The 25,279-nt window shown below is 42.0% G+C and overlaps 1 protein-coding gene across 1 annotated transcript in view; it reads left to right on the top strand.

Annotated features, from left to right (window-relative positions):
* The first annotated feature begins 1,525 nt into the window (after positions 1-1,525).
* Positions 1,526-25,279, top strand: part of GPR83 (G protein-coupled receptor 83) — a 38,585-nt gene continuing 14,831 nt past the window's right edge. Inside the window, exons 1-3 of the mRNA XM_066594087.1 lie at positions 1,526-2,090; positions 16,344-16,469; positions 18,440-18,573. Of these exons, the coding sequence (XP_066450184.1) occupies positions 1,707-2,090; positions 16,344-16,469; positions 18,440-18,573 (644 nt within the window). The 5' untranslated portion in view covers positions 1,526-1,706. The remainder of the gene's footprint in view (positions 2,091-16,343; positions 16,470-18,439; positions 18,574-25,279) is intronic.

A 25,279-nucleotide genomic window follows, 5' to 3' on the forward strand; every position in this document is an offset into this window, starting at 1 on the left:
ATCTATCTATCTATCTATCTCATATCTATCTATCGATCTCACATCTATCTATCTCATATCTATCTATCTCATATCTATCTATCTATCTATCTATCTATCTATCTATCTATCTATCTATCTATCTCATATCTATCTATCGATCTCACATCTATCTATCTCATATCTATCTATCTCATATCTATCTATCTATATCATATCTATCTATCTCATATCTATCTATCTATCTATCTATCTCATATCTATCTATCGATTTCACATCTATCTATCTATCTATCTCATATCTATCTATCTCATATCTATCTATCTATATCATATCTATCTATCTCATATCTATCTATCTATCTCATATCTTTCTATCTCTCTATCTATCTATCTATCTATCTATCTCATATCTATCTATCTATCTCATATCTATCTATCTATCTATCTATCTATCTATCTATCTATCTATCTCATATCTATTTATCTATCTATCTATCTCATATCTATCTCATATCTATCTATCTATCTCCTATCTATCTATCTATCTATCTATCTCCTATCTATCTCATATCTATCTATCTATCTATCTATCTATCTATCTATCTATCTATCTATCTCATATCTATCTATTTATCTATCTATCTCATATCTATCTCATATCTATCTATCTCTCTCATATCTATCTATCTCATATCTATCTATCTATCTATCTCATATCTATCTATCTATCTATCTATCTCATATCTATCTATCTATCTCTCTATCTATCTTATATCTATCTATCGATCTCACATCTATCTCATATCTATCTATCTCATATCTATCTATCTATCTCATATATATCTATCTTATATCTATTTATCTCATATCTATCTATCTATCTCATATCTATCTATCTCTCTATCTATCTCATATCTATCTATCGATCTCACATCTATCTCATATCTATCTATCTCATATCTATCTATCTATTTCATATCTATCTATCTCATATCTATCTATCTTATATCTATCTATCTCATATCTATCTCATATCATCTATCTATCTCTCATCCATCTATTTATCTCATTATCTACTATTTATCCATCTATCTATCACATATCCATCGATCTATCTCATACATCTCTCTATCCGTTTCGTATTTAGCTATCATCTACTATGCACACAAGGCAGCTGTAGGGATGCTGCAGAATAAAGACACATTTTCCTGTTGCATTTTGACTCCAGCCAGACGGATGTTGTATGTTGGCTTTGTCACGGCCCCTTGGCCCCTACTGAGACCTCAGTATTAAGAAGATGTAAAGACTCTGGAGGGTACACTGTGCTCATGCAGTCACTTAACTGCTTCTCGCATTTAATATCCCAAATTAACAAGAGGAAGGTCTTTAACTAGATACAGAGGGAGTACTAAGGGACGTCACATTTCTAACCGAGGCTCAGCCCAATGAGCGGAGAGCTTTCCCTCAATGCTTGGAGCCCTGCATGCCTGAATGTCATATAAGTGTGCTGTCTGGGAAGACTTGCAGGGATGCAGAAGCTGGATGTAAGGGCTCTTACAGAACACTGAGGACATCTGTTGCTATTCTCTGTGGCAATCCCGCACTGCTGTCTCCACTCAGACATGAAGATCCATTCTGGAGTTTCTCATCCTACTCTTCTTCTTCTTTTCCTCCTCTTTGTAGGATAAATAGATTGTACATGTCCGTCCCATGTTTGCTCAGAGATGGAATCTTATCTCATGTGGCTCTTTCTCTCTGGTTTGTCCACCCTGTTGAAAAGATCGGAAAGTTTCCACTTCAACAACAGCCGGAGGGAACCCTTTCAGCTCCCCAACATCACCGCCTTGCTCTCTTGGAAAAACTACAGTCTGCCATGGGAAAGCTGGGTAGGGAAGATTAGATTTGGAGGCGAATCCCAAAACCCTACTGTGAAGGCTCTGTTAATTGTTGCCTATTCTTTCATAATTATCTTCTCACTTTTTGGGAACGTTTTGGTCTGTCACGTGGTCATCAAGAACAAGCGGATACATTCCGCCACCAGCTTGTTCATAGTCAACTTGGCCGTGGCCGATATTCTCATTACTCTACTCAACACGCCTTTCACACTGGTAAGGAGGTGCAACACCCATGTGCTACATCCACCAACCGGATAGTTAGCAACGGTCACCACCGCCACCAGCTATATCAGTTGTATCATAGTTGATAAGCTTGAAAAATGACAGAGATCTGATATGACATAGAGTGATAATAGATAAATATCAGATAGATAGATAGATAGATAGATATGAGATAGATAGATAGATAGATAGATATGAGATAGATAGAGAGATAGATAAGAGATAGATAGATAGAGAGAGAGATAGATAGATATGAGATATATAGATATGAGATAGATGGATATGAGATAGATAGATAGATAGATATGAGATAGATAGATATATAGATAGATAGATATGAGATAGATAAGAGATGGATATGAGATAGATAGATATGAGATAGAAAGATAGATAGATGGATATGAGGCAGATAGATATGAGAGATGATAGATAGATAGATAGATAGATAGATAGATAGATAGATAGATATGAGATACATAGATAGAGAGCTATGCGATAGATACATAGATAGATAGATATGAGATAGAAAGATAGATAGATGGATATGAGAGATGATAGATAGATAGATATGAGATAGATAGATAGATAGACAGGAGATAGATAGATAGATAGATAGATAGATAGGAGATAGATATGAGATAGATAGATAGATAGATAGATAGACAGATAGGAGATAGATAGATAGCTAGATATGAGATAGACAGATAGATAGATAGATAAATAGATAGACTGACTCTTCAATTCTGAAATTGCAACACCAAGAAGGAAAAGTTGTGGAATTATGGATATCACAGGATCGATAGACATGTTAATGATATGCAGATGAGGAAGCAGGTCCACCATGTCATGTCATCTCTCAGATTCACTTTTGCAAACGTAAGGAGAACAAGGTCTCTTTTTAGTACATAACAAGGTACTATAACTGCCTGAGGTTTGGACTTTCTTCTGGTTCCCTAATTTATGGGCACTACAAGCAATAGAGCAACAATGTATCTAAGTATCTCATTACTCTACATTGCGTCACTCTGACTCTTTGCTCTAGACTTACTATTCAATTTTGCATAGTGGAGCAAGAGTATAGAAACCGGCTCTTATAGAAAATGCCCCCTTGAAGTATGATGCACGCTGGGAAATCCAGAGCGGAGAATGATGCGATCCCTCTAAAAACCTATTTATCCTATCATCTATCTAAAATATGTCTGGACTTGCTTAGCAGATGTTGCAGCATAATAATTCTGTATCAGGATGTATTAGGGCTGAGTTTGTTCAAATAGTAGTGATGAGTTTTTCATTTGGCTGTTTGAGATTTTGCATAGGTTAGCTTTGTAGAGAGGTAGAGGGCAATGAGCAGTCCTTGATTACTTTTACTGACCCCAGTACAAACTTTGTGCATTTTTCAGTATGGAGGTACAATATAGCCCATGCTGATTGTTTCCACCTCTCCACTGATTGCTTAAAAATAAACAATTTATTCAGTAGCAAAACAGAGCTGACAATAATAATAATGCCATGTGCTGCTCAACTCTGATTGCTGCATGCTGCATCTTCATTCAACAGTCGGCTTAAAAAAACTCAAGAAAAATTCTAAAGCTGTCACAGTTGTATGGTCGTCTATATATCCCCCATCTTAAAGTGATACTCCACCTTGTGTTCCCATTAGCCATCTGTTTAACATATGCACACTAATATGTAGCATGTACATAATATAACTTCATTATTGTTTTCAGCTTTTTCTTGATTCGGTTTATGTGGAAACCATCAACAAGGAGGCCACCTACAGCCTTTATAATGTATTTATTTTAGTTATGACTTTTGGGCATGAGACACACTGGGAAATCCAGATTGTAGAATGATGTGATCCCTATATTCATTCTACAGTCTATCTGAAATATGTCTAGAGTCGCTCAACAGATGCTGCAGCATAACAATAATTCCCTAGCAAGATATAGTAGAGCTCAGTTTGATGAATAGTAGCAGTGGGTTTGTCATTTAGCTGTTTGCGGTTTTGTATTGGGTTACTTTTGTGAGCATATTAAAGGCAAGTAGAAGGCAATGAGCAGCATTTTTGTGCATCCATCAGTAATAAAGAAGGCAGACGGTAACCCATGCTGATTGTTTCCACCTCTCCATTAATTAATGTATTCCATAACAATGTTCAGTGGGCAGCACACTGGCATCTAACTCTGATTGCTACATGCTCTGTCTTCGTTCAACAGTTGGTTTAAAACAAATTAAATGCTGGCTGATTTTTCTGTTGCGTCAGCAAGCTGTCAGAGTAGTAGCGTTATCTACTACTTGTATGATACTCCACCTTGTGTTACCACTAGCCATCTCATTAACATATGCACAGTAAAATCTAGCATATACATTATAGAACTTATTGTTTTTCATCTTTTTCTTCAGTCTATGTGGAAACCATCAACAAGGAGGTCATCTGCAGCCTTTATAATGACTTTAATTTAATTATGACTTTTGGGAATAAGATAGACTGACTGATTTCTAAATACCCGAATTGGCATATTAATATCTCATTGCATTAGACATTCACATGTTTTTACATCTCTAGACTAGATATGCCATAATCCTTTGGAGACCCCAGAGGAGAATGGATGTCTCCTGATTAAGAATGAATGGCAAAGTTCCCAAGTCTAAGAAATTTCTGGAAACAAGTAAGCAAGGGGACCCTCTTTCTATCAATAGGTCGGTATCCCAGAGGCGGGACTCCCACTTAGTAGAATGTTTATGGCATATCCTGCAATTGTTTCACACATTTCAATGAAGAGAAAATAACATTTATTAACTGACAGATCATTCATTAATCCAGAACAATGCTGAACATATAATTAACTGATCCAACAACAGCAGCCTGCTGATGGTTTCCAGATAGCAAATCAAGTTTTTTCTTGATTGCACAGGGTGAGTGATGAGTATGAACAGCAAAATAATTATATATATATATATATATATATATATATATATATATATATATATATATATATACACCTCCAAGCTAGAATGAATGGCATCTGCTGGTTTCACTGCAGATTTTGCTGTGGCATTCACTCCTCCGTATTCAGGGAGATGCTGGCTGATATCCTTTGTGTATTCACAATCATCATTGTGCATCTGTTGGAGTCTTTTCCATTCTCAGAGTGATGCTCTATTGTTGCATTGAGGCACAGATGTTGGAGAGGCTGCTGCTTTAGTGAATACTAAGATTTCTAGTGTCAGTGAGAATAACAATGCATTTTGGTCTCTCTACAGTCCACATCGCAATGACACTTGTCTAATATGATGAGGCGGGTATTTCTATAGACTTTGAGCAAGTCTGAATGGAAAACTCATAGAATTCTGGTAATACACATGGGATGCAGTAGGAGACTGGAGGGTTCACATACATATTAGTGATCACTGGGCATGAGGCTTTCGTAGAGGGTTAATGTCACCCCAGACAGAGATCTGCACTATAGTCTACCAGTCGTGGCCTCTGGCGGTGTATAAAAATGTAACCCTTGCAGTGACGCTCAATGGGGAAGGAAGGTCAGGACTCAACGAGTCTCAGAACAACAGCAGAGTTCATCTTTTATTAAACAGGGAAAGGGCAGCGCTGCAGCTTGATATTTGCTAAACTCATAAAAAAGCAACATTAAATGTGAAGTGCAAAAACACATTATAAATCCAGTATGCGGGTGTTGCTCTTAAAGGAGAATTCCAAATTAATATTTAAAGGAATTGACCACTTTGGAAATTATTTTTTCGTTAGACGGGTCCCCAATCATAATCTGATTACAGGTTGCTGGAACCTCTAGTGTTCAGATTTAATGTGGAGGAACCTGGCAACAAGTGTCCAATTTCCCTGTAGCGCCACCACAGGGGAAATAAAGCATTAAACAGTTCTGTGTGATGCCGGGTCCTCCTAAGTGAGAGGTGATATTTCTAGATGCTCTGAATGAGGCTCTTTAACGGGAAAAAGGGACACTTCTCTTGTCTTTGGAGCATGTGGGGTATTGCAAGTTATCCCAATTCAAGTGAACCCCTTTAAACTATGAGTATACGGTAGTGATATAGTCACCCCATGATACTGGACCATAATTCATTTCAGAAAAGCACCAAATTCAACCAGATTGTACACTATATTACCCAAAGTAATTGGACACCTGAGCAAAAATCAAAAGCAGTATTTATTTCTATATGGTAATACTTAGTGGGGCTCCTTTGGCACTAATGACATCAGATACTCTTGGTGGCACACTGTCTACTAACGTCTGATATACTTCAGCTGGTATTTCCCTCCATTCATCCTGCAAACATCTGGTGAGTTTTGGAAAATGGACACTTCACTTTTCCTGAACCCACGTTCATGTTTGTTCCAAAGATAGTCAGTAGGGTTTTACGTTTGTAGAGGCCTGAAACACCTATATCTGGCCCCTCCATAATTGTCAGTCATGTCATGTCTTTTATGTAGATGCACTGTGCAAAGTATCTTGTCTACTGTTATGTGAATTGCACAGCTACGGCATATAAGAGGTTAATGTCTGAAAGTTGCTGGGACGTGTCTGGAAAATGTAACAAGTTTGTCTAGTCACGTGGTGTCATATGATTATAAATATGAGTGATTAAGAGTTAGGTGTGGGTCTTCTGTCAATGGTCTTCTGTCCTGTTCAACGGTTAAGAGCGGAGTAGGAGTGCCAGCCGCATGGGGGTACCTTCAACCCTCATGTGGTGAAAGTAGAGGAGAGGTATCCTGATGTCCACAATGCCAGGAGCCACCTCTGAGGAGTAAAAGAGACAAACAGAGTCCGCCGTGCAGTGACTATCTAAAGAATATCAAGTCAGTGTATGAGGAGAGTCGTGTTCCCCTCCGGAGTCCTGAGGTGTGCGTGTGTCCAGGAGCGGAGCATTACAGATAACTTAGACTGTAGGCCCTGTATCATCCTAAGTTGTTCCTCCCTGACCGTTTGCTAAAGTTGTCTTCACCTGCATGAGCGAGTAAACTGTATTTCTGCCAAGCATACAGTAAAGTTCAGGAGTCACTGCCTGTTCTCAGTGATTGAGTTTTCCAAGTTTCATTGTGTGTGGACTCTTATTATTACCAGCGCTGGAGAATCAGCGGTGTGAATGGAACGGCGGCATTACGCGTGACAATTTACACAGTCCACTAAACTTATTCAGGTAACTGCCACCCGGCATTGCCTGGAACAGGTCTAGCGGTGCCTTGGCTGAGGTTCCATACGTCCCTCTGGGAAGCAGTGTGGTAAAGCAACCGTGACAAGTGCCATCTCTACCCCGCCAACTCCTCAGTGTGGGCCTTGTGTCTCGGTCGCTGCATGTTGTCTTGTTGGAAGTATTGCTGACCATTCCCAGAGTATTACCACATTGTCAGCAGCACATTATTGTCTAGAATGTTAGGGTCACCTCCGTGTTCATGGTTCTTGTCACTACAATCAATGGGCTGAGACCATACCACGTAAAACATCTACAGACCATAACAGAACCTCAGCCATACTTAATTGTTGGCACAACACACTCAGGCAAAAGGTGTTCCCCAGTATCCTTCACACTCAGGTACATCCACCTGATGTGAAGATGGAGTGGTATGATTTATCACTCTATAGAACATTCTTCCATTGCTCAACTATCCAAGGGCGACACTCCTTGCACCATTGTAAACAGGCCAATGCATTTTCTGAGAGAATTCAGACATTTTCAGGATGAATGGAGGGAATTACCAGCTGATGTGTATCAGACATTAGTAGAACATGTACTATGGAGAATATCCAATGTCTTTAGGGCCATGTATATGTGTGGATCAGTCCCACAATGCACCTATTGCAGTTCCACCACAGTAGCGGATTTTTTGTGGATTTTCCACACAGGAAAATTCAGCTCCAAAATCTGTCTCAAAATCTTTACTCGATTGTCTCTGCTGGGACCACAGTGCCATGCCATACTCAAGAACCGTGGATACGTTACAAGTGAGTGATGTATCACAGCTTGAGAAGCCTGGTCTAGATTAAAGGTATATTCTAGCCTAAAACATGTATCACTTATCACTGGATAGGTGATAAATGTTAGATTGGTGGATCCAACTACTAAAACGGGGAACCCCTTTCACCTCTTCCCAGCCTTGCAGCTGAGTTTGACTGGAGCAGCACTTGAGCATGCACCCAACTGCTTGATTCAAAGTCAATGGCACTAATGGAAACAGTCTAGCCACTCAACTGCTGGAGGGAAGAGACTGTCTCTGATTTTAAGTTATGGAACCCATGACTGCCATCGCAGAGGAGCTTCTTCTAGAAGGTGATGGACCACCACTGATGGTATTTTCTGATTTGTCTTAAAGGCAAAAAATTCCTTCAATGGACGTCTGTCAGCACAATTTACCATTTTCAGATATTCATTACCTGTAATGTGCCCCAAACAGATGACTGTAACAGTACTCTACGTTTAATCCTCTTTGTCTCCAATCGCCAAAATATACATTTGTGCGATTCATACTTGGCATGAAAATGAGTTCTGGACCGTCTGATGAATAAATCCACAGCCCGACTTGTTCAGCCTTTCTTTACGCTCCACTTTTTCTCATACCCCCTCACCTCCCCCCCGATTGACCTTGGAGACTCAGTGCGTAATTGATGTACTATACATGTACCGCATCTCCAGCTTTAGGGCATGTGCAGTGTCATCCACTTATTTCCTCATATTAATCCATGAAGGGATGAATGGACGCGTGTTTCACACTTCCAGCTTTAGCGCATGTGCATTGTCATCTACTCATGTCCCGATGCACTATGTTGACAAAAGTATTGGGACACACAGAGAAGGCTATTGAATTCAATTTTATTCACATTTTTGTCCTCCATGACTGCAGTAACCCTCTTAGGTATGTTTTCTACCAAATTCCAATAGCTACATGGAGGGATTTGTCTCCATTCATTGAGGAGAGCTTCAGATAGTGATGCGGGGAATAATAGGCATGTTGGGCATGTATGGTTACAACATTCTAGTTCATCCCAGAGATGTTCGATTGGATTGAGATCTAGACTTTGTGGAAATTTGCTGATGTTCTGCTCCTTAACCCAAGCTTTAACACTGCGTGTTGTATGACATGGTGCTCGGTCATGTTGGTAGAGACACGAAGCTGTACCAAAGTTTACCTTTGCTATAACCAATGGCCTAGTCTTTCCCATTCGATTTGCATATCCCCTTCGTCTGACAGCATAGGATTGGTGGAGGTCCCGATACTTTTGTCAACATAGTGTATTTGCAGTGGCCCAGAGTTAGTGGGGGGCCCTCCATAATCTTATATGTCTGTCTCGTGCCATTGTCTTGTCAGCATCTTAAGTGTAGTATGCATCAGATTTATGTGTATTGCACCTCTGCGGTACTGAATGGGTTATGACTGGAAAATGTATTGTTGTGTAAGTCATGTGACTATGTTTTACATATAGGTATGTGTTTGAAAGGATGCTAGGCAGAATAGAGAGAAGAGAGAGTATAGGCAGTCAGACAGTTAGTTGGTGAGTGAGGAGAGTTGAAGAAGTCTGCGAGACACTGGTCGATCTGTGTATGGAGAGAATGGAGGAAGCTGAGTGACTCCCTTCTGCTTGGCCTGGCCCAGCCTACCCAGGATATGCCAGTAAGCACTGAGAGAGAGAAGGCCTGCTGCTTGGCGAGAGGAAGGCAAAACTAATGTGAGTGTGAATCGGTAGAGAGTGAGAGAAAGAGTCACTGAGAGGGGGATCACACAGATAACTGGGACTGTGGATCATCCGACATACCCCAAGAATCCTTCCTGTAACACCACTCTGAGTTTTTATATCTGTGCCAAGATTGTTGATGTGGTTTGGACTTTCTCAAGTTACAGTAGATGAACATTATTGACCATTCCCGGTTTTGTTGAGAAAGCTTCCTGGTGTGTGGACTATTTTATTTCATCATCACGTTTCTCGCAGAGGACGAACGGTGGCATCATGTGTGACAAATGGACTCAAGGTAACCCCTGGTTACTTTTCCCCTGTGATCTCCCCCAACAGTAACTTAGTCGGGTCCCGTGCTATCGCCAGGGAAAGAGATGGTAGAGTCCCGTGACAAGGCCTTTCTCTACCCCGCTGTCTCCTCGGCTGTGGGCCCGCTCTTTGGTCGCTGTATATTACTCTATAGAGAGATGAATGGACATTTATGCGTATGCGCCACTTGTCTGGCTTCAACGTATGTGCAGTGCCATCCATTCTTATTCCTATGAACATAGATTAATATGGGAAGATGAATGGCTGTCACTGTGTTTGCATCGAAGACAGAATGCGGCGCATGTATAGTAGACACTAGAGACGTGGTACATAATTGACAATATGCAGGTTTGAGACATATTTGAAAGTGCAGAGGGTGAAGAAAGGCCAGACGAATTGGGCAGTGGAACTTCCTTTAAAACAATCCAGAAGTTGTGGAAGCACAGTACTCTGGAAATACTTAATATGTCTTCTTCATCATGATCATTCCCACCGGGCTAGTCTGGATGTGAGTTATGAGGTGTGTGCTTGTTAAGGGTATGGTTAGTATAAGCAAAGGTGCAGTCAGATACTACGGATCTATTGCATGCTGCTGTTCGCATCCACACTTCCAGCCTCGTCTAATTGTAACATTTCTGTGATATATACTATGGGAGAATATATGTCCTAATCAGATATCCTCAGTAGGAAATATGAGGACAGCGTGAGAGAAGGAAAGATGTCATGGCTTAACCCCAAATAAACCATCTAATTACATCAATGGGATTTATTGAATAGGGACCTGCATCAAATGCCTCCAATATGGACATTATCATATTACGTGTCGACCATGATCCTAATTTATAAGTACAACTCTCTTCTATTAGAGATAATCATCGCTTACAAGACTGGAATGAACATTCTTTCAATCTAGCAAATATAAACACATTGCAGAATCCAATTTCTTTTTTTATAGCCCAGAGCTGGTTTTCATGATATTATCTTCTCCAGCTGTGGCATACGTGTTCCAGGGAATCGTTCATCATATTACATTGAAAATGTAATCATGCAAAAGCTGCATACGCATCATCAGGGGTAGATCTAAAAAGATTTACACCACTAGTCTCACGGGCCATGGAGAACAAATATGTCATATTCCTCTGCCAAATACACTTATTGTCAAAAGAAAAATTCATCACAGCAGCAGGGGGCAGTGTGCCACTCAACAGCAAAGGCCAGATTGAGGCGCTCACCCCGAGGTCTCCAGACATGAAAACAGCTGCCATCACTGCCCAAACTAAACCTGGATTTGTCGCTAAAGACAACCTAGTTCTACTCCGTAGCGTCCAGTTTAGTCGTTCCCAACACCACTGGTAATGAAAGGGAAGGTGGGTATCAAAGACCGTTCATGTAATGGGTACCATGAGACCAAATGTCCTTCAGCTACGTTCAAGGAAATGGTTCTGCCAGACATAAGTTTATAATGATGACGCCCCCTGTCTCTGGATGGTGGATAATGCAGCAGTTGTATCTGCTCCTGCTTGTCGGACGATCAGAGGATCTTCTCTACTGATGGTCTATCGGGGGGTCCTGAGCCCGGTCACCTTGTGTGCCCTCACACATCCACTGGTCCCAACACCTCCTAACAGTCTGGTCAGACGCTCCTCTCTACTGGTGGTCTATAGGGGGTCCTGAGCCCGGTCACCTTGTGTGCCCTCATACATCCACTGGTCCAAACACCTCCTAACAGTCTGGTCAGACGCTCCTCTCTACTTGTGGTCTGTAGGGGGCGGTCCTGAGCCCAGTCACCTTGTGCGTCCTCACACATCTACTAGTCCCAACATGTCCTAACAGTCTGGTCAGACGCTCCTCTCTACTGGTGGTCTGTAGGGGGCGTCCTTAGCCCGGTCACCTTGTGTGCCCTCACACATCCACTGGTCCCAATACCCATTAACCGTCTGGTCAGAACGGCCCGGTGGTGGACAATTCATCGATACGACCATCCGGCTTCTCACATCCCAATAATGCATCCCTCTCAGACTCTGGTAACTAGGTGAAGTCTCTTCTCTGCGTCGTAGAGGCGTGTCTAGTGGTCAACAAGGTCTACAAGCAGAAGAAGAGGTCACTACACACAAGGAGCCTCCGGGAGCCTTTTATAGGCCAAGGGGGTAACCACTTTTAGACCCTCAGGTGACAAGACCATTCATCTAATCACCACAACTCTCATCATTTACAGATCTGCCTGAGATGGAACCGCAGGACGAGTTTTGCAGCAAAACGACAACTTCTTCTAGGGATTTGATTTTTATTTTTACAAAATGTGCATATCACAACACATCAATTCTTCCCATAGTGCATCCTGGGGTTATCTCTTCTCCAGGTAAGATGGCAGGGTTATAGTTTCTTCTTGTGGGGAGTGCCAAGAATGCATAAGGAGCCTTATAGGCCATGCAATGCTCCTCTAGGATATTTGGTATGCAAATGAAGGATGGTACAATGACTCTGCAGCCCCACCTATTGGTAGGTAGCTTCCCTATCAGTTAATGTCTGACCCTTTAACAGACCGTATAACCGGAAGAAAAAGATAACCCTGTACAGACAGTGTATATACTGACAAGGGGCAAAACCCCCAAAACAGCTTGTTTGCATACGTATCTATGTGCGAGTGTACATACTATATGTATGTTTGAATATGCATATATGTGAACATGCATCTAATGTGTAGTTTTGTGTATATGTATTGCTTGTGTGAATGTATTATATGACTATACATATATGTGTGTATGCTTGTATGTTGCAATATTTGTATGTGCGTGTTTAGCGATATTTGGCCTTTGTGTGGCAATATTACATATAGTAGAAGTTTCATTGACTCCATAATTGATCCGGGTTGGGGGCAACATCAAAAGTTTGCTAGCTGTGATCACTAAGAGACCCAATCAAATGTGGATAATCCCCTTAGACAATGACAAGATTTTCTACCCGCTCTTAAACCAACACTGCAGCACAAGTAGAAAAAGTACCATATATACTCGAGTATAAGCCTAGTTTTTCAGCACATTTTTTAATGCAGAAAAAGCCCCCCTCGGCTTATACTGGAGTGAGGTAAAAAAAAAAAAACAACAAAAAAAACCCGCAATACTCACCTCCCAGCCGGCATCTGTGTCCCAGGCGTGATGGTCTCCCCGGCGGTGTGGCAAGCTGTTTGAGAATCCTCCCTTCTGTGATCTCCTTGCTCAGCTTTAAATTCCCCCGCTGGCTGTGATTGGCTGGTACTCAATCCAATCACAGCGCTTACTTACACAGCGCTGACGACGGGGGAATTGAAAACCTAGCAGGGAGATGACAGCGCGGGGAAGTCTGAAGCAGGTTGCCACACCGCCGGGGAGACAATCGCGCTGGGGACACAGACACCGGCTGGGAGGTGACTATTGCGTTTTGGTTTTTTTACCTAGTATATACTGGAGTCAATATGTTTTCCCATTTTTTTGTGGTAAAACTTATTGACTCGGCTTATACTCGGGTCGGCTAATACTCGAGTATATAAGGGTAATTGATTCTCAATTTGACTCTTTTTTTTGCAATTAGCGATTCATTGTGCGCTGATTTGCTGTCTCTGTAATTGGCGATACAGAGTGCACCAATCATCAGATATAAGTTGTATGTTCCCCAGGTTCATGGTAATCATACATATGGTTTATTAGAACCTAAATGTGGCCGAAGTTATTCTCTGCAGGGAAGATGAGGCGGTTTTATCACTTTTAGAGATTTCATTTTCTGTTGAAATTCATACAAAATATGACAAATTCTGCATACATATTGCCTTAATTTTCTTATTAAAGTTCTCTATCCAGTGTATTCATATATATTTTCACTATGGTACATGCTGTTCTCCCACTGCTGCCTATAGGCTAAGGCCTACTCTTCCTATAGTAAATATGGCCATGGTGATTACAGTTAAAGGGACAGTTTGTAGCTTCTTATACTGCAGGATTTCACTCACAACCACAAGTCCTTGACAAAACTAAATGCATAAAACTCCTAGGAAAGGCAGAACTCTGTTTTTCTTCTAAAGAAATTCACTTTATAAAAAAAAATGATAATATTTTGGCTGGCTGCAACCACCACTAGAGGGAGCTACTGCATACTGCTATGCAATGATCTCAATAATGACATAGTATACAGTATCTACCTCTAATGATAGCTGCAGGCAGACAGAATTTTATCATTGAAAGAGTTGTCCCTCCACAGTAAGCTATCAACCTGATCAATTTGCTGATCAGTGGGGGCTGAGTGCTGGCACCGCAACCAATCTCAAGAATGTAACCTGGCTCATCTTGAAGTGTGAGCAGCAGAGGAGGATGTGGATATCCACTAGTGCATTCAGATCAATAGGACCTCCACTGATCAACAAGTTATCCGATATCCTATTGATAGGGGATAACTTGAATACCCCTTTCTCTCTCTAGGTCTATGTAGGTGAAGTATTTAAAGGGGTTCTCTGACTTCCAGACTATTTTTTTAAATGCCACAAGTGTCCCAAATTACTTCTTTAATCACCCCAGTTGTCTGTTCTTGGAAGACACTGTGCATGCATACAAATGTATTAGCATAATAGTCACATGTCTGGTCAGACTATTTAAGTGATGTCACTAGTCATGTGCCGCATAATGCCTTGGCCAGAAGACGACAAAGCAGGGAAGAATAGGATGTCAGAATGGAACTACAGGCAGTGGGTTCTGGGCTCTCCTGGTCATCTGGGTTGGTGGGCATATGGATGACCTGATTCCATGGAAGGGTCAACGGGGCTGAACTCCACTAGGAAGGTCATAGTCCTCTTCTCCACAGTGTCTGTTGGCTGTGACACCAGAGACTCATGGCCAAGTTCAGGTGAAGGCTGGGTTCTAAGGTAGACCTGATCGGTCGTCATGGCGCATATACTCCAGGGGTAGCTGACATACTTTACAGAGGTCATCATTGCAGGACAAGCAACAGGTTTATTAACCATAGAACAAGGAATGGGCAAGTTATAACCAGGTAATTCGAGATAACTCAATTTCTCGCAACAGTTCAAAACTCTGTAAAAAGGTTTATCAATCAAAGTCCTGAACCTGATTAACTGGGGCTTAACTCACTTAAAGGGGTTGTCCCGCAAAAGCAAGTGGGGTTAAACACTTCTGTATGGCCATGTTAATGCACTTTGTAATATACATCGTGCATTAAATATTGGCCATACAGAAGTTATATACTTACCCCCTCCGGTGTTGGCATCCCCGTCTCCATGGCGCCGACCAAAGCCTTCTTCTGCCTCGATTAGACGCGCTTGCGCAGTCTGCCTCTTGAAGGGGCCGCTCCAGCGTGCTCGCGCCGCACAGGTCGTCTGTGCATGCGCAGACCAGCTGTTGTTCATGACACCACTACAAACATTGGCGATGCTGGGTGTCAAAGGCAGTACATGTAATGGGTGCCGTGGGACCAAATGTCCTTCAGCCAAGTGCCTGGAAATAGTTAGGACAGACGAGTGTAATGATGGCGCCCCTTGTCTCTGGATGGTGGACAATTAAACAGTTGGAGCTGCTTGTGCTTGTTAGTCGATGAGACGATGCTCTCTACTGGTGGTCTGTCATGGATGTCCTGAGCCCAGTCAACTTGTGTGCACGTCTGGTCAGAACAGCCATGGTGATGGCAATTCATTGATACGACCATCCAGCTTCTCACACCCCAATAATGCTCCCCTCTCAGACTCTGGGGTGAAATCTCTTCTCTGCGTCGTAGAGGCGTGTAGTGGTCAACAAGCTCTACACAAGCAGAAGAAGAGGTCACTGCACACAAGGAGCCTCTGAGAGCCTTTTGTAGGCCAAGGGGGGAACCACTTTTAGGTTCTCAGGTGGCAAGACCGTTCATCTAATCACACCACAGCCCTCATCATTTGTATATCTACCTGAGATGTAACTGCATGCCAACAACTTCTTCTAGCGGTGGGATTGATTTTTTGACAAAGTGTGTATATTAGAAGGATAACAAGCATGCCAGGCATTCTTAAAGGGGTATAAGTTGTTTTATTCTGAACAACCCCTTTAATCTGCAAAGACTGTTGAACCTAAAAGTAACATGGCGCTAGAAGGTGGACATTTCCTTTTAGGCACCATTCACGCTACATACTGTAAATCTGTACTAAAACAAGTCACTGCATTGTGAACTATCCACTCTTTGCTCTTTGCCTACATGTGAACTTATTTTCTGTTCCTCTCCACAGGCTCGTTTCGTGAACAGCACTTGGATGTTTGGGAAGGGCATGTGCCATGTCAGCCGCTTCGCCCAGTATTGTTCTCTGCACGTCTCTGCTCTGACCCTCACAGCGATCGCAGTGGACAGACACCAGGTACGTTATCACTATGCATTCAGTAATATGAAGTCTGTGCACTTCTGAAAAGCTTTTAAGGAGTTAATACCTTCTACTACATGTTACTTTATGGGTTGATAAACTGCCGGTGTTCTTGCCTTCTGCTGCTGGTAAAAAGGCTTACTGTCTATTGTTTATCTCCTCATCTTGAGTTCTTATTTCTGTTTAGTATGTGAAGTATGTTGCCTTTCATGCAACCACAAGGCCAAGCACTAGAATGTGGGAAGTAGTTTATGCATATAACATAATAGAAAGAATAAGGAATCATAGTAGAATTTGTATAAGATGAATACTAAAAGTAAAAATGACTCTGCATACAGGGACCTAAGTAAAAAAAAAGTTAACTCAAAAATATTCACCCAGCAATCTTTTTTTAATGTTAATATATAGATACCCCAAATCACACGAAAGTACAACTTGTCACACAAAAACAAGGTCAACCCAAAAATAAGGACGTTTTAAGTTCTATTACAGCAAGGTGGAAAAATGAAAACTTTGTGTTGTACTTAAATAGATATTCACATCTAGGCTTTTCCTGGCCAAGATGAGAAAACCCAGCGTTCCATTGCAACCACCTGTTGGAAAGAGCTGAGTGTTTAGGTGGAGCACTTTCTCTGTAGCTCTCATTGAAGTGAATGGGAGCTACGGAAACAGCTCTTGGCTCACTCCATAGGCTCTGGCTAGATGGTTGGTCACCGTAGCAGCGGTTTTCCATCTCAGCTATGAAAAGCCTGGATGGGAATACCCTTTTAAAACGACTGCCCTGTCATGATTTCACAATGATTTGTAAGACTGTTTCTATGAGCATGTTCACCTGTTGTGTATTATCCTCAGATCTGGATGTTCAGCTGCTATTTAGTCCATTTCCACTAGAGCAGAGCTGTGATTTGTGACTACAGTTTTTCTACAGTGCTTATAAGTGAGTCTGAGGTAGTCTGAGACACACCCCCTGTGTCATCATTGGTTCATGCTTCTCCATGCCTGCAGCTCTGCTCACTCTGATTGGCTGCTTTGTATAAACACTAATCTATCACAGGCTCAGCAGTTTTCGGCAGGCAGAACTGATTTCTAGAACAGCAAAAGTAAAATGATCATAAAGTATAAGTGAAAAAATTATTAACTCCTTAAGCACACGGCCTACTTGACACACGCCGATTCTTTTTTCTATGTTCATCTCCAGTTTTCAAAAGCCTTAACTTCTTTATTTTTCTCGCAACATGGTCGTATGAGGGCTTGTTTTTTGCGTGGCGAACTGGTTCCATTTTTACTTGCATGTAATGTGTTGTAAAAGTTTTATTGATATTTTTGGAAGGCAGGGATAAAAAACACATCACTTTGGTTTTTACAGCATTAATCATGCTGCATAAATGATATATGTTTTTCTGCGGGTTGGTACGATTACAACGATACCAGAATTGTATATATTTATTTCATTTTTTTTCCACTTTTGCACAAAATTAGGATTTTTTTACATTGTTGCACTCAAAGTCCCAGTGCAAAAAACAAGCCCTCATACAGCGACATCGATGGATAAATAAAGGAGTTATGATTTTTTTAAAGGGGGTGGAAGAAACAAAAATGGGGAAAAAAAGGGCCGCGTCAATAAGGGGTTAAAGAATACAGGCTTAACTTACTACATGAATTGAAAGGTTTGGTTGTATTGTAGTTCTATTGTATTCTGAAATCACAGTGGTAGAAAACGTCTATATAGTAGTTTAGTAGGCCCTTCACAGAAATCGACTTAAAAGAACAAATCTATTGTATTCCTGGTGCCGCCACCACTGCAGTATATAATGACAGCAACTTGCTAACTTATAGCTCTGTTGTAAATATTATATATATATATATATATATATATATATATATATATATATATGACACAAATGAACAGAGATGAATGATCTAGGTTACCTGTTTCTTATTCAGCATGTGTCTTATCTCTCCTCAAGGTCATCATGCACCCCTTAAAGCCACGGATATCGACAGTTAGAGGGGTGGCTTACATTGCTATCATCTGGATCATGGCAACGTGTTTTTCCCTTCCTCATGCTATTTACCAAAAGCTCTTTACATTTGAATACAGGTAAATGAATGAAGTAAATGAATATATGAATTTTTACATGAAAGTGATATATGTAATTCTGTACAAATTTAAGACCAGAGGCAGAGCTATTGTGGGCAAAGCTACCCAGGTCCTGGTGCCTGAGTGCACCCATACAGTGGCATTATAATACCCTGTGGTATGAGGACTTAGAAGCTATTGTTTCTCTGTTATCAGCCCAAAGGCTGAAGCATGTTATATATTGTTATGTATTTCAGTCTGCTTTGCATTTCACCTTTTCCTGTGTAATGCTAGTTGCAGCCAACATTCAATGTGTAAGGGCTCTTTACCACAAGCGCAAATCGGCCGGCCAATATGCGCTGTGATCTGATGGATTGGAATCCACATGGGTGTATTTCTGAGACGTAAAAACGCCCAGCCAAGCCAATATAGCGCCGGGCGTTGTTATGTCGGGCCCGAAAGATAGTCCTGGAACTATCTTTTGCACTGGAATACGTCGGCCGCTGCATGGGCTCCTATGGGAGCCCATGGCAGCGGCCGTAGCTGGGAGGGAGTTTAGCAGTGTGGCCACTAAACTCCCTCGCTCTTTTCTTCCCCCCCCCACCCACCGTGCAGGCTCACCTCTCGTTCCTCCCTGCTCGTTCTGTGCAATAGGAGGGGGCAGGTTAGGGGGCTGGACTAAGCGTTGGTCCGCCCCGACTCCTTCTATTGATGGCTATGCACAAGGGGTGGGACATGGGCGGAGCTAAGCATCCACCATCTCCACCCCTTGTCCATAGCCATCAATGGGAGGAGGCAGGGCATATGGGCGCTTAGCTACACCCCTATCCCACCCACTCCCATTGCAAAGAACAATCAGGGAGGAACGAGAGGTGAGCCTGCGATGGGGAGGTAGGGGAAATGGGAGATGGCCTGGTGAGCATTTACGCCGGCCTCACCAAGCCATATGAATGGGCGAACAAACGTTTGATAATAATAATATTACTGTGGGGTTATTATTACAGAGGCGGTTAATATTATTACTGTGGCTACTGTGGGGTCACTATTACTACTGAGGCCACTGTGGGGGGGGGGGTCACTATTACTACTGGAGCCATTGAGGGGGTCACTATTACTACTGAGGCCACTATGGGGGTCACTATTACCACTACGGCTACTGTAGGGTCATTCTTACTCCTGAGGCCACTGTGGGGTCACTATTACTACTGAGGCCACTGTGGGGGTCACTATTACTACTGGGGCCACTGTGGGGGTCACTATTACTACAGGGGCCACTGTGGAGGTTACTATTACTACTGGGGTCACTGTGGGAGTCACTATTAATACTGGGGCCACTGTGGGGGTTACTATTACTACTGGGGCCACTGTGGGGTTGCTATTACTACTGAAGCTACTGTGGGGGTCGCTATTACTGCTGAGGCCACTGTGGGGGTCGCTATTACTGCTGAGGCCTCTGTGGGGGTCGCTATTACTAGTAGGACCACTGTGGGGTGCGCTATTATTACTGAGGCCACTGTGGGAGATGCTATTACTACTAGGGCCACTGTAGGGGGTCACTATTATTACTGAGGCCACTGTGGGGGTCACTATTACTACCGGGGCCAATATAGGAGATGCTATTACTACTGGGGTGGCAATGGGGGACCCTAATACTACTAGGGTAGCAATGAGGAATCCTATTACTACTGGGGCTGCGATAGGGGACATTATTACTAATGAGGCTGCAATAGGGGTCACTATTACTACTGAGGCCGCATTAGTAGTCACTATTACTATTAGGGCCACCAATAAAGGGGGTCATTATTACTACATGAGGCGGATTTGCCGCAAAATTTACAGTAGCTGTAGCAGCAAAGTGGATGAGATTTTGAAAATTTCATCTACATGCTGTGAATAAAATCTGCACAAAACCCATGAGGATATTAACATGTGGTGCGGGATTTAATTCCGCAGCATGTTAATTTTAAATATAATGCATATCAATAGCCCATCCAGCACCCATATAGTGTCCATATACATTAATAGGACATTTTTAGAGGATTCCCTTCCCTGACTGCCATATTGTTAGATTGTGCTGCTGGGACCTGTTATTCTATGTGTTTCCACAAGCACACCTTCATGGGTGTGGGATAATTGAACTGGCTGGCTGTGGAGTTTTTCCAGCCAGCTAATCCCCCTGGTCTGCGACTCATATATACCAGCCCGTCTGCTAGAGGATGATGGTTTCCCAACACCCTGCTGCTTGCTCCATGCATGATGTTTGCGTGTGTCTGTGCAGGTGGCTGGACATGTGTGTGAACACTGATGTATTCTGTGGGTCTGCACAGGTGGCCATACATGTGTGTGAACAGTGGCATGGTTGGTGCCTCTGTGCAGGTGGCCAGATATGAGGTGTGAATAGTCCTGTTCTGTGTTGCATGCAATCCCTAGTGTGTTAGCGTGAACTGCGTCCTGTCCTGCTTTGGATAATTTTCCAACGTGCTCAATTTAGGTGTATAGGTTCCAGCACGTGGCCGCCCTTATTGGGACGATCACCCTGCATGCTTAAGTGACTTGGCCAATTTACAAACCAATACCTTGTACTTTTTTTTTTAATACTTGTATTCCAATACCTTGTACTTTTATAGCTATTCCGTCTGATTATGTGTGCAGGTATGCTTGGTGAGTGTATTGAGTGTTTGTTAGTCGTTGGTTTATGTATGTTTGTGAATATCATTTGCAGTTCCACAGTTCATGGATGAAGAAGACATAACACATATACCATGTAATTTATGTGAGTCACCAGTTTCAAGAAAAAGTGGATGGGTGGTATATTACTTGCAGTTGTTCTCTGCTACTCCTCATTGCAGGCCCTGTTTTTATTTGTACAAAATGGCCAAAGACATTTTCTAACTACCTAATGCACACTGTGTGCTACTCTCTAGTAGACCAGTGCTGATCACATGACCAGCTCTGCTCAATCAGAAAGCAGGTACAATGCATTGGTAGTCTATCACTTCCAATGCACTGTGGTGATTCGATAGTCTGAGGATTGCGGAGAATATCTTGGATGGCTGAAAATAGGACCTGGAACTGGCAGATTGGAGGGATGGCAGAGAAGAACAACTCTAGGTATTATAACCCCTGGCCCCCAAAATTTTGTCCAAGTCACTTTAAGACTTGTGGAAAACCCCACACCCTGAACAATTGTATATGTTTTCTAAGATACATCATAGGTTTTTAAGGGTATGGCTTCTCCTTAGGGAGAGCACCTAGTGAGGAGACTTGTAAGACCATGCATGCTCCTCTGGGAAATTTATGTAAATGGTAAGATAGAACAATGCCTCTGCAGCACCAAGTATATGAAGGCAGCATTCCTGCAAGTCAATGTCTGACACTTTAACAAACCTGGCAACTATGACTGGGAATATAAGTCAAAGCCTGAGTCTTCTCCAGAAGGAAAAGATCTCCATGCACAGATAGACTGTTTCAAAGTTTTTTCCCCTCATCAGTGTGCAGTAGGTTTGCTGGCTTGGCTAGTGAGAGGCCTTTCATTTAGGTCAGGAAAGGCATGGTTTCTCCCTAGTGAGAAGACTTATAAGGCCATGCATGCTCCTCTGGGAAATGTACGCAAATGGAAAGCTGGAACAATGCCTCTACAGCACAGTCTATTGGAAAGCAGCATTCTTGCAAGTCAGTGTCTGACCTTTTCCATTTTTCCATTTACATAAGATACATCATGATATTTCAAGATGTATTTTATGTCTCTTAACCTACCATGTGTCAGTCTGCCTCCTATTTCTTGACTGCTGGATGCAGAAAGTGTAGAGAAGATCTAAAACCTTTCAAGTGAGGAAAAATGGTCCTATTACAGGAAAACAGTGTGCGTCTAGTGATCCGAGCCCATGTGGAAGACAGCCAAAAACATACATAAAAATATTCTTTATCTTACAGAAGCCATAAACTGAGCTTCTTTTACTAGGAAAAGCAAAGATAGGATAAAAGAGAGGATGCTTTTCATCTGTAGCATATGAAGTTTGGAAATTTAGTAACTACGGACAGTTATGTCACTTACAACAATCATTTTTCTGCTTCCACCTGATATGATCCCCTTCAGTTTAGCAGTCAGTAGTCTAGCAATTATAATGATTTAGCATTTTTTTCCTTATCTTCACACTTCTTAACCCGACAACCTTAACCACCCCCCCCTCCACCTTGCCCCAACCCCAATATACATTTGCTTGGTATTTAAAAGGCTGAGGTGGGTGCCCAAGCCCCTCATATCTCCAGGTGAAAAGTAAATTAGCTTATTTTGGTTTTCCCCCTAATTGCCTAACCTCAATTGCTTAGCTAAAAGCTCTTTAACACTGAAAGAGCCCTTTCTCGCTACATCGCGGAAATCTGAATGATCGTTCAGTGTAAATGCTGGCAGCAACTGAATGACAAATGATAATTCGCTCATGGTTCAGTTTCTACAGGCATAAAAATCAAACAAAAATTTGCCTGTGTAAGCAGCTAGTCATTCATCTATGCACGACGGCCTGTTTACGGTGAATGGGGGGACGGCTGGAACGACCCGCTCCACCTCCATTCACTGAATGATCCTTGCTCCCCTGTGAAAGCACAGAAGCAATTATTGCTATGATGACTGTCAGGTGCTGAAACGCCCGACAGTCGTTTCCCCAGTGAAAGGACCCGAAGCTGAAGGTCATGGTACTTGTAACACTGAGAACATAACTCACTAGCGAAAAACGATCACTTACCTATTTACCGTTTTATGCACATGGCTGCATTTAGGATCCCTGTTGTGCAAATCTATAATATTATGTTTATAGGAATCTAAACTGCACCTCTGTGTGCTTTTTGCAATGCATGTCCTATTATATAGGCGTTCCCCCACAGACAAACTCTGGAAAATTGCAATGCCTAATAGATTCCAGCTAGATAGGATGTATAGCATGTTAACTGTTGATTGGAAAAGGAGTCAAAAGGCTATGGAAACCATTGTACATGGAAATTCAATACATCCATATCTTATAAAGCCCCTGCAAAAAAAAAAATGATGCACTTGTTTTTTTGCATTGAATTTTACACGTTGATAAAAAAAAAAGAGTGGGAAGGTGTATATGGCCTTTTAATATTGCTAATTTCTCAGGGTAATGCTGTAGCTGCTAAACTATTTACTCAGAAAACTACTGCATATGTAGTAACTAGCTGACATACCTGAGTTAATGTGAAGAAGCCCTTGTGATGAATCATTCAGCGAGGGAAAAATCAGTGAGAGCTTTCACATTTATATAAATAGAGGTGAGGTAAATTCTCCTCAGTATGTATGTGTGTGTATATATATATAAAAGCGAAAGCCCTCACTCACTCACTCACCACTAATTCTTTAACTTTCCGGTGTTGTACAAATGTGAAATTTGGCACGAACATTCTTTAGATCCTAAATAGGAAAAGTAAAGGGGTCACAACTCGATTATTCAATGCTAAGTGCAAAAGTAAGTGCACCCTATGTCATGTACCTAATCTAATTCTCTATCTTACTGATGCCTTTAACCCCTTGAGTGGCACGCCCGGAAATTTTCCGGGACGAGCTCCACTGCCCATAGCGACATAGCCCGGAAGATTTCCGGGCTATGTATCACTATGGGAGCTGCAGAGCACAATGCCACAAGCTGTGACAGTGTGCTCTGCCTGCACAGACCCACAGAGAACAAAGCAAGGGCTTTTGAAAAACCAGCAGAAGATATTGCTGATATGCTGGCAATCTCCTGCTTTGTTTACAGGTTGCCATAGAGACCATCGGCTTGTCAGAAGCAAGCCGATGGTCTCTGTGGCAGGGAGAGCTTGGTGCTTGGCTGTGAGAGGACAGCTAGGTACCTGCTCTTACAGCAGAGATCAGAGAAAACCTCTGATCTCTGCTGTGTTAACCCTTTACATGCTGCAGTCTATGTGACTGCAGCATGTAAAGGGCTGTCACTGTAACATGTAAAGGGCTGTCACCATCGGACCCCCGGAATGTGATCAGGGGGTTCTGATGGGTCCCTGTGGAAGTCCCCTAAAGGGACAAGAAAAAAAAATTAAATAAAAATTTAAAAAAAAAAGTTTAAAAAATTATAAAAAAATAATAAAAACACTTGTCTCCCTTTACTTTGTAAAAAATCAAAAATACAATCACACATGTGGTATCCATGCGTCGTAATGACCCAGAGAAGGAAGTTAATACATTATTTAACCCCTTAATGACATGGCTCCTTTTTTTCATTTTTCCCCATTTCTTTTTTTCCTCCCCCCTGTTTAAAAAAATCACAACTTGTCCCGCAAAAAACAAGCCCTCATATGGCCTGGTCAATGGAAAAATGAAAAGGTTATGGCTCTTGAGACGCAACTGCAAAATTAGTTGAAATTCAATGATTAGACCATTTTAAAAAACCTGCCCTGGTGGGCATGACAGGGTGGTAGGAAACCCGGCACTCAAGGGGTTAAGGCTAAGAATGGGCTGCAACCTCCAGTCTGGTGGTAAATGTGAATTATAAGGGGCACTACCTTTAAGGGTAATAAGTGAGGAGAATGGTAGGGATGGCACATTCTTCAGAGGGACATTGGTACATGCAGTAAATCGGGCAAAGTCAGGTATATCAGCTAGTATACACATAAGGGCTTCTTCACATAGGTGTGTTTTAGTCCCATTATGCGGCAGTAATAATCACAACTGCATAATGGGATAAAACAAAACCATAAATTT

Source organism: Eleutherodactylus coqui, chromosome 1 (genome assembly GCF_035609145.1).
Source record: "Eleutherodactylus coqui strain aEleCoq1 chromosome 1, aEleCoq1.hap1, whole genome shotgun sequence".
Lineage (NCBI taxonomy): Eukaryota > Metazoa > Chordata > Amphibia > Anura > Eleutherodactylidae > Eleutherodactylus > Eleutherodactylus coqui.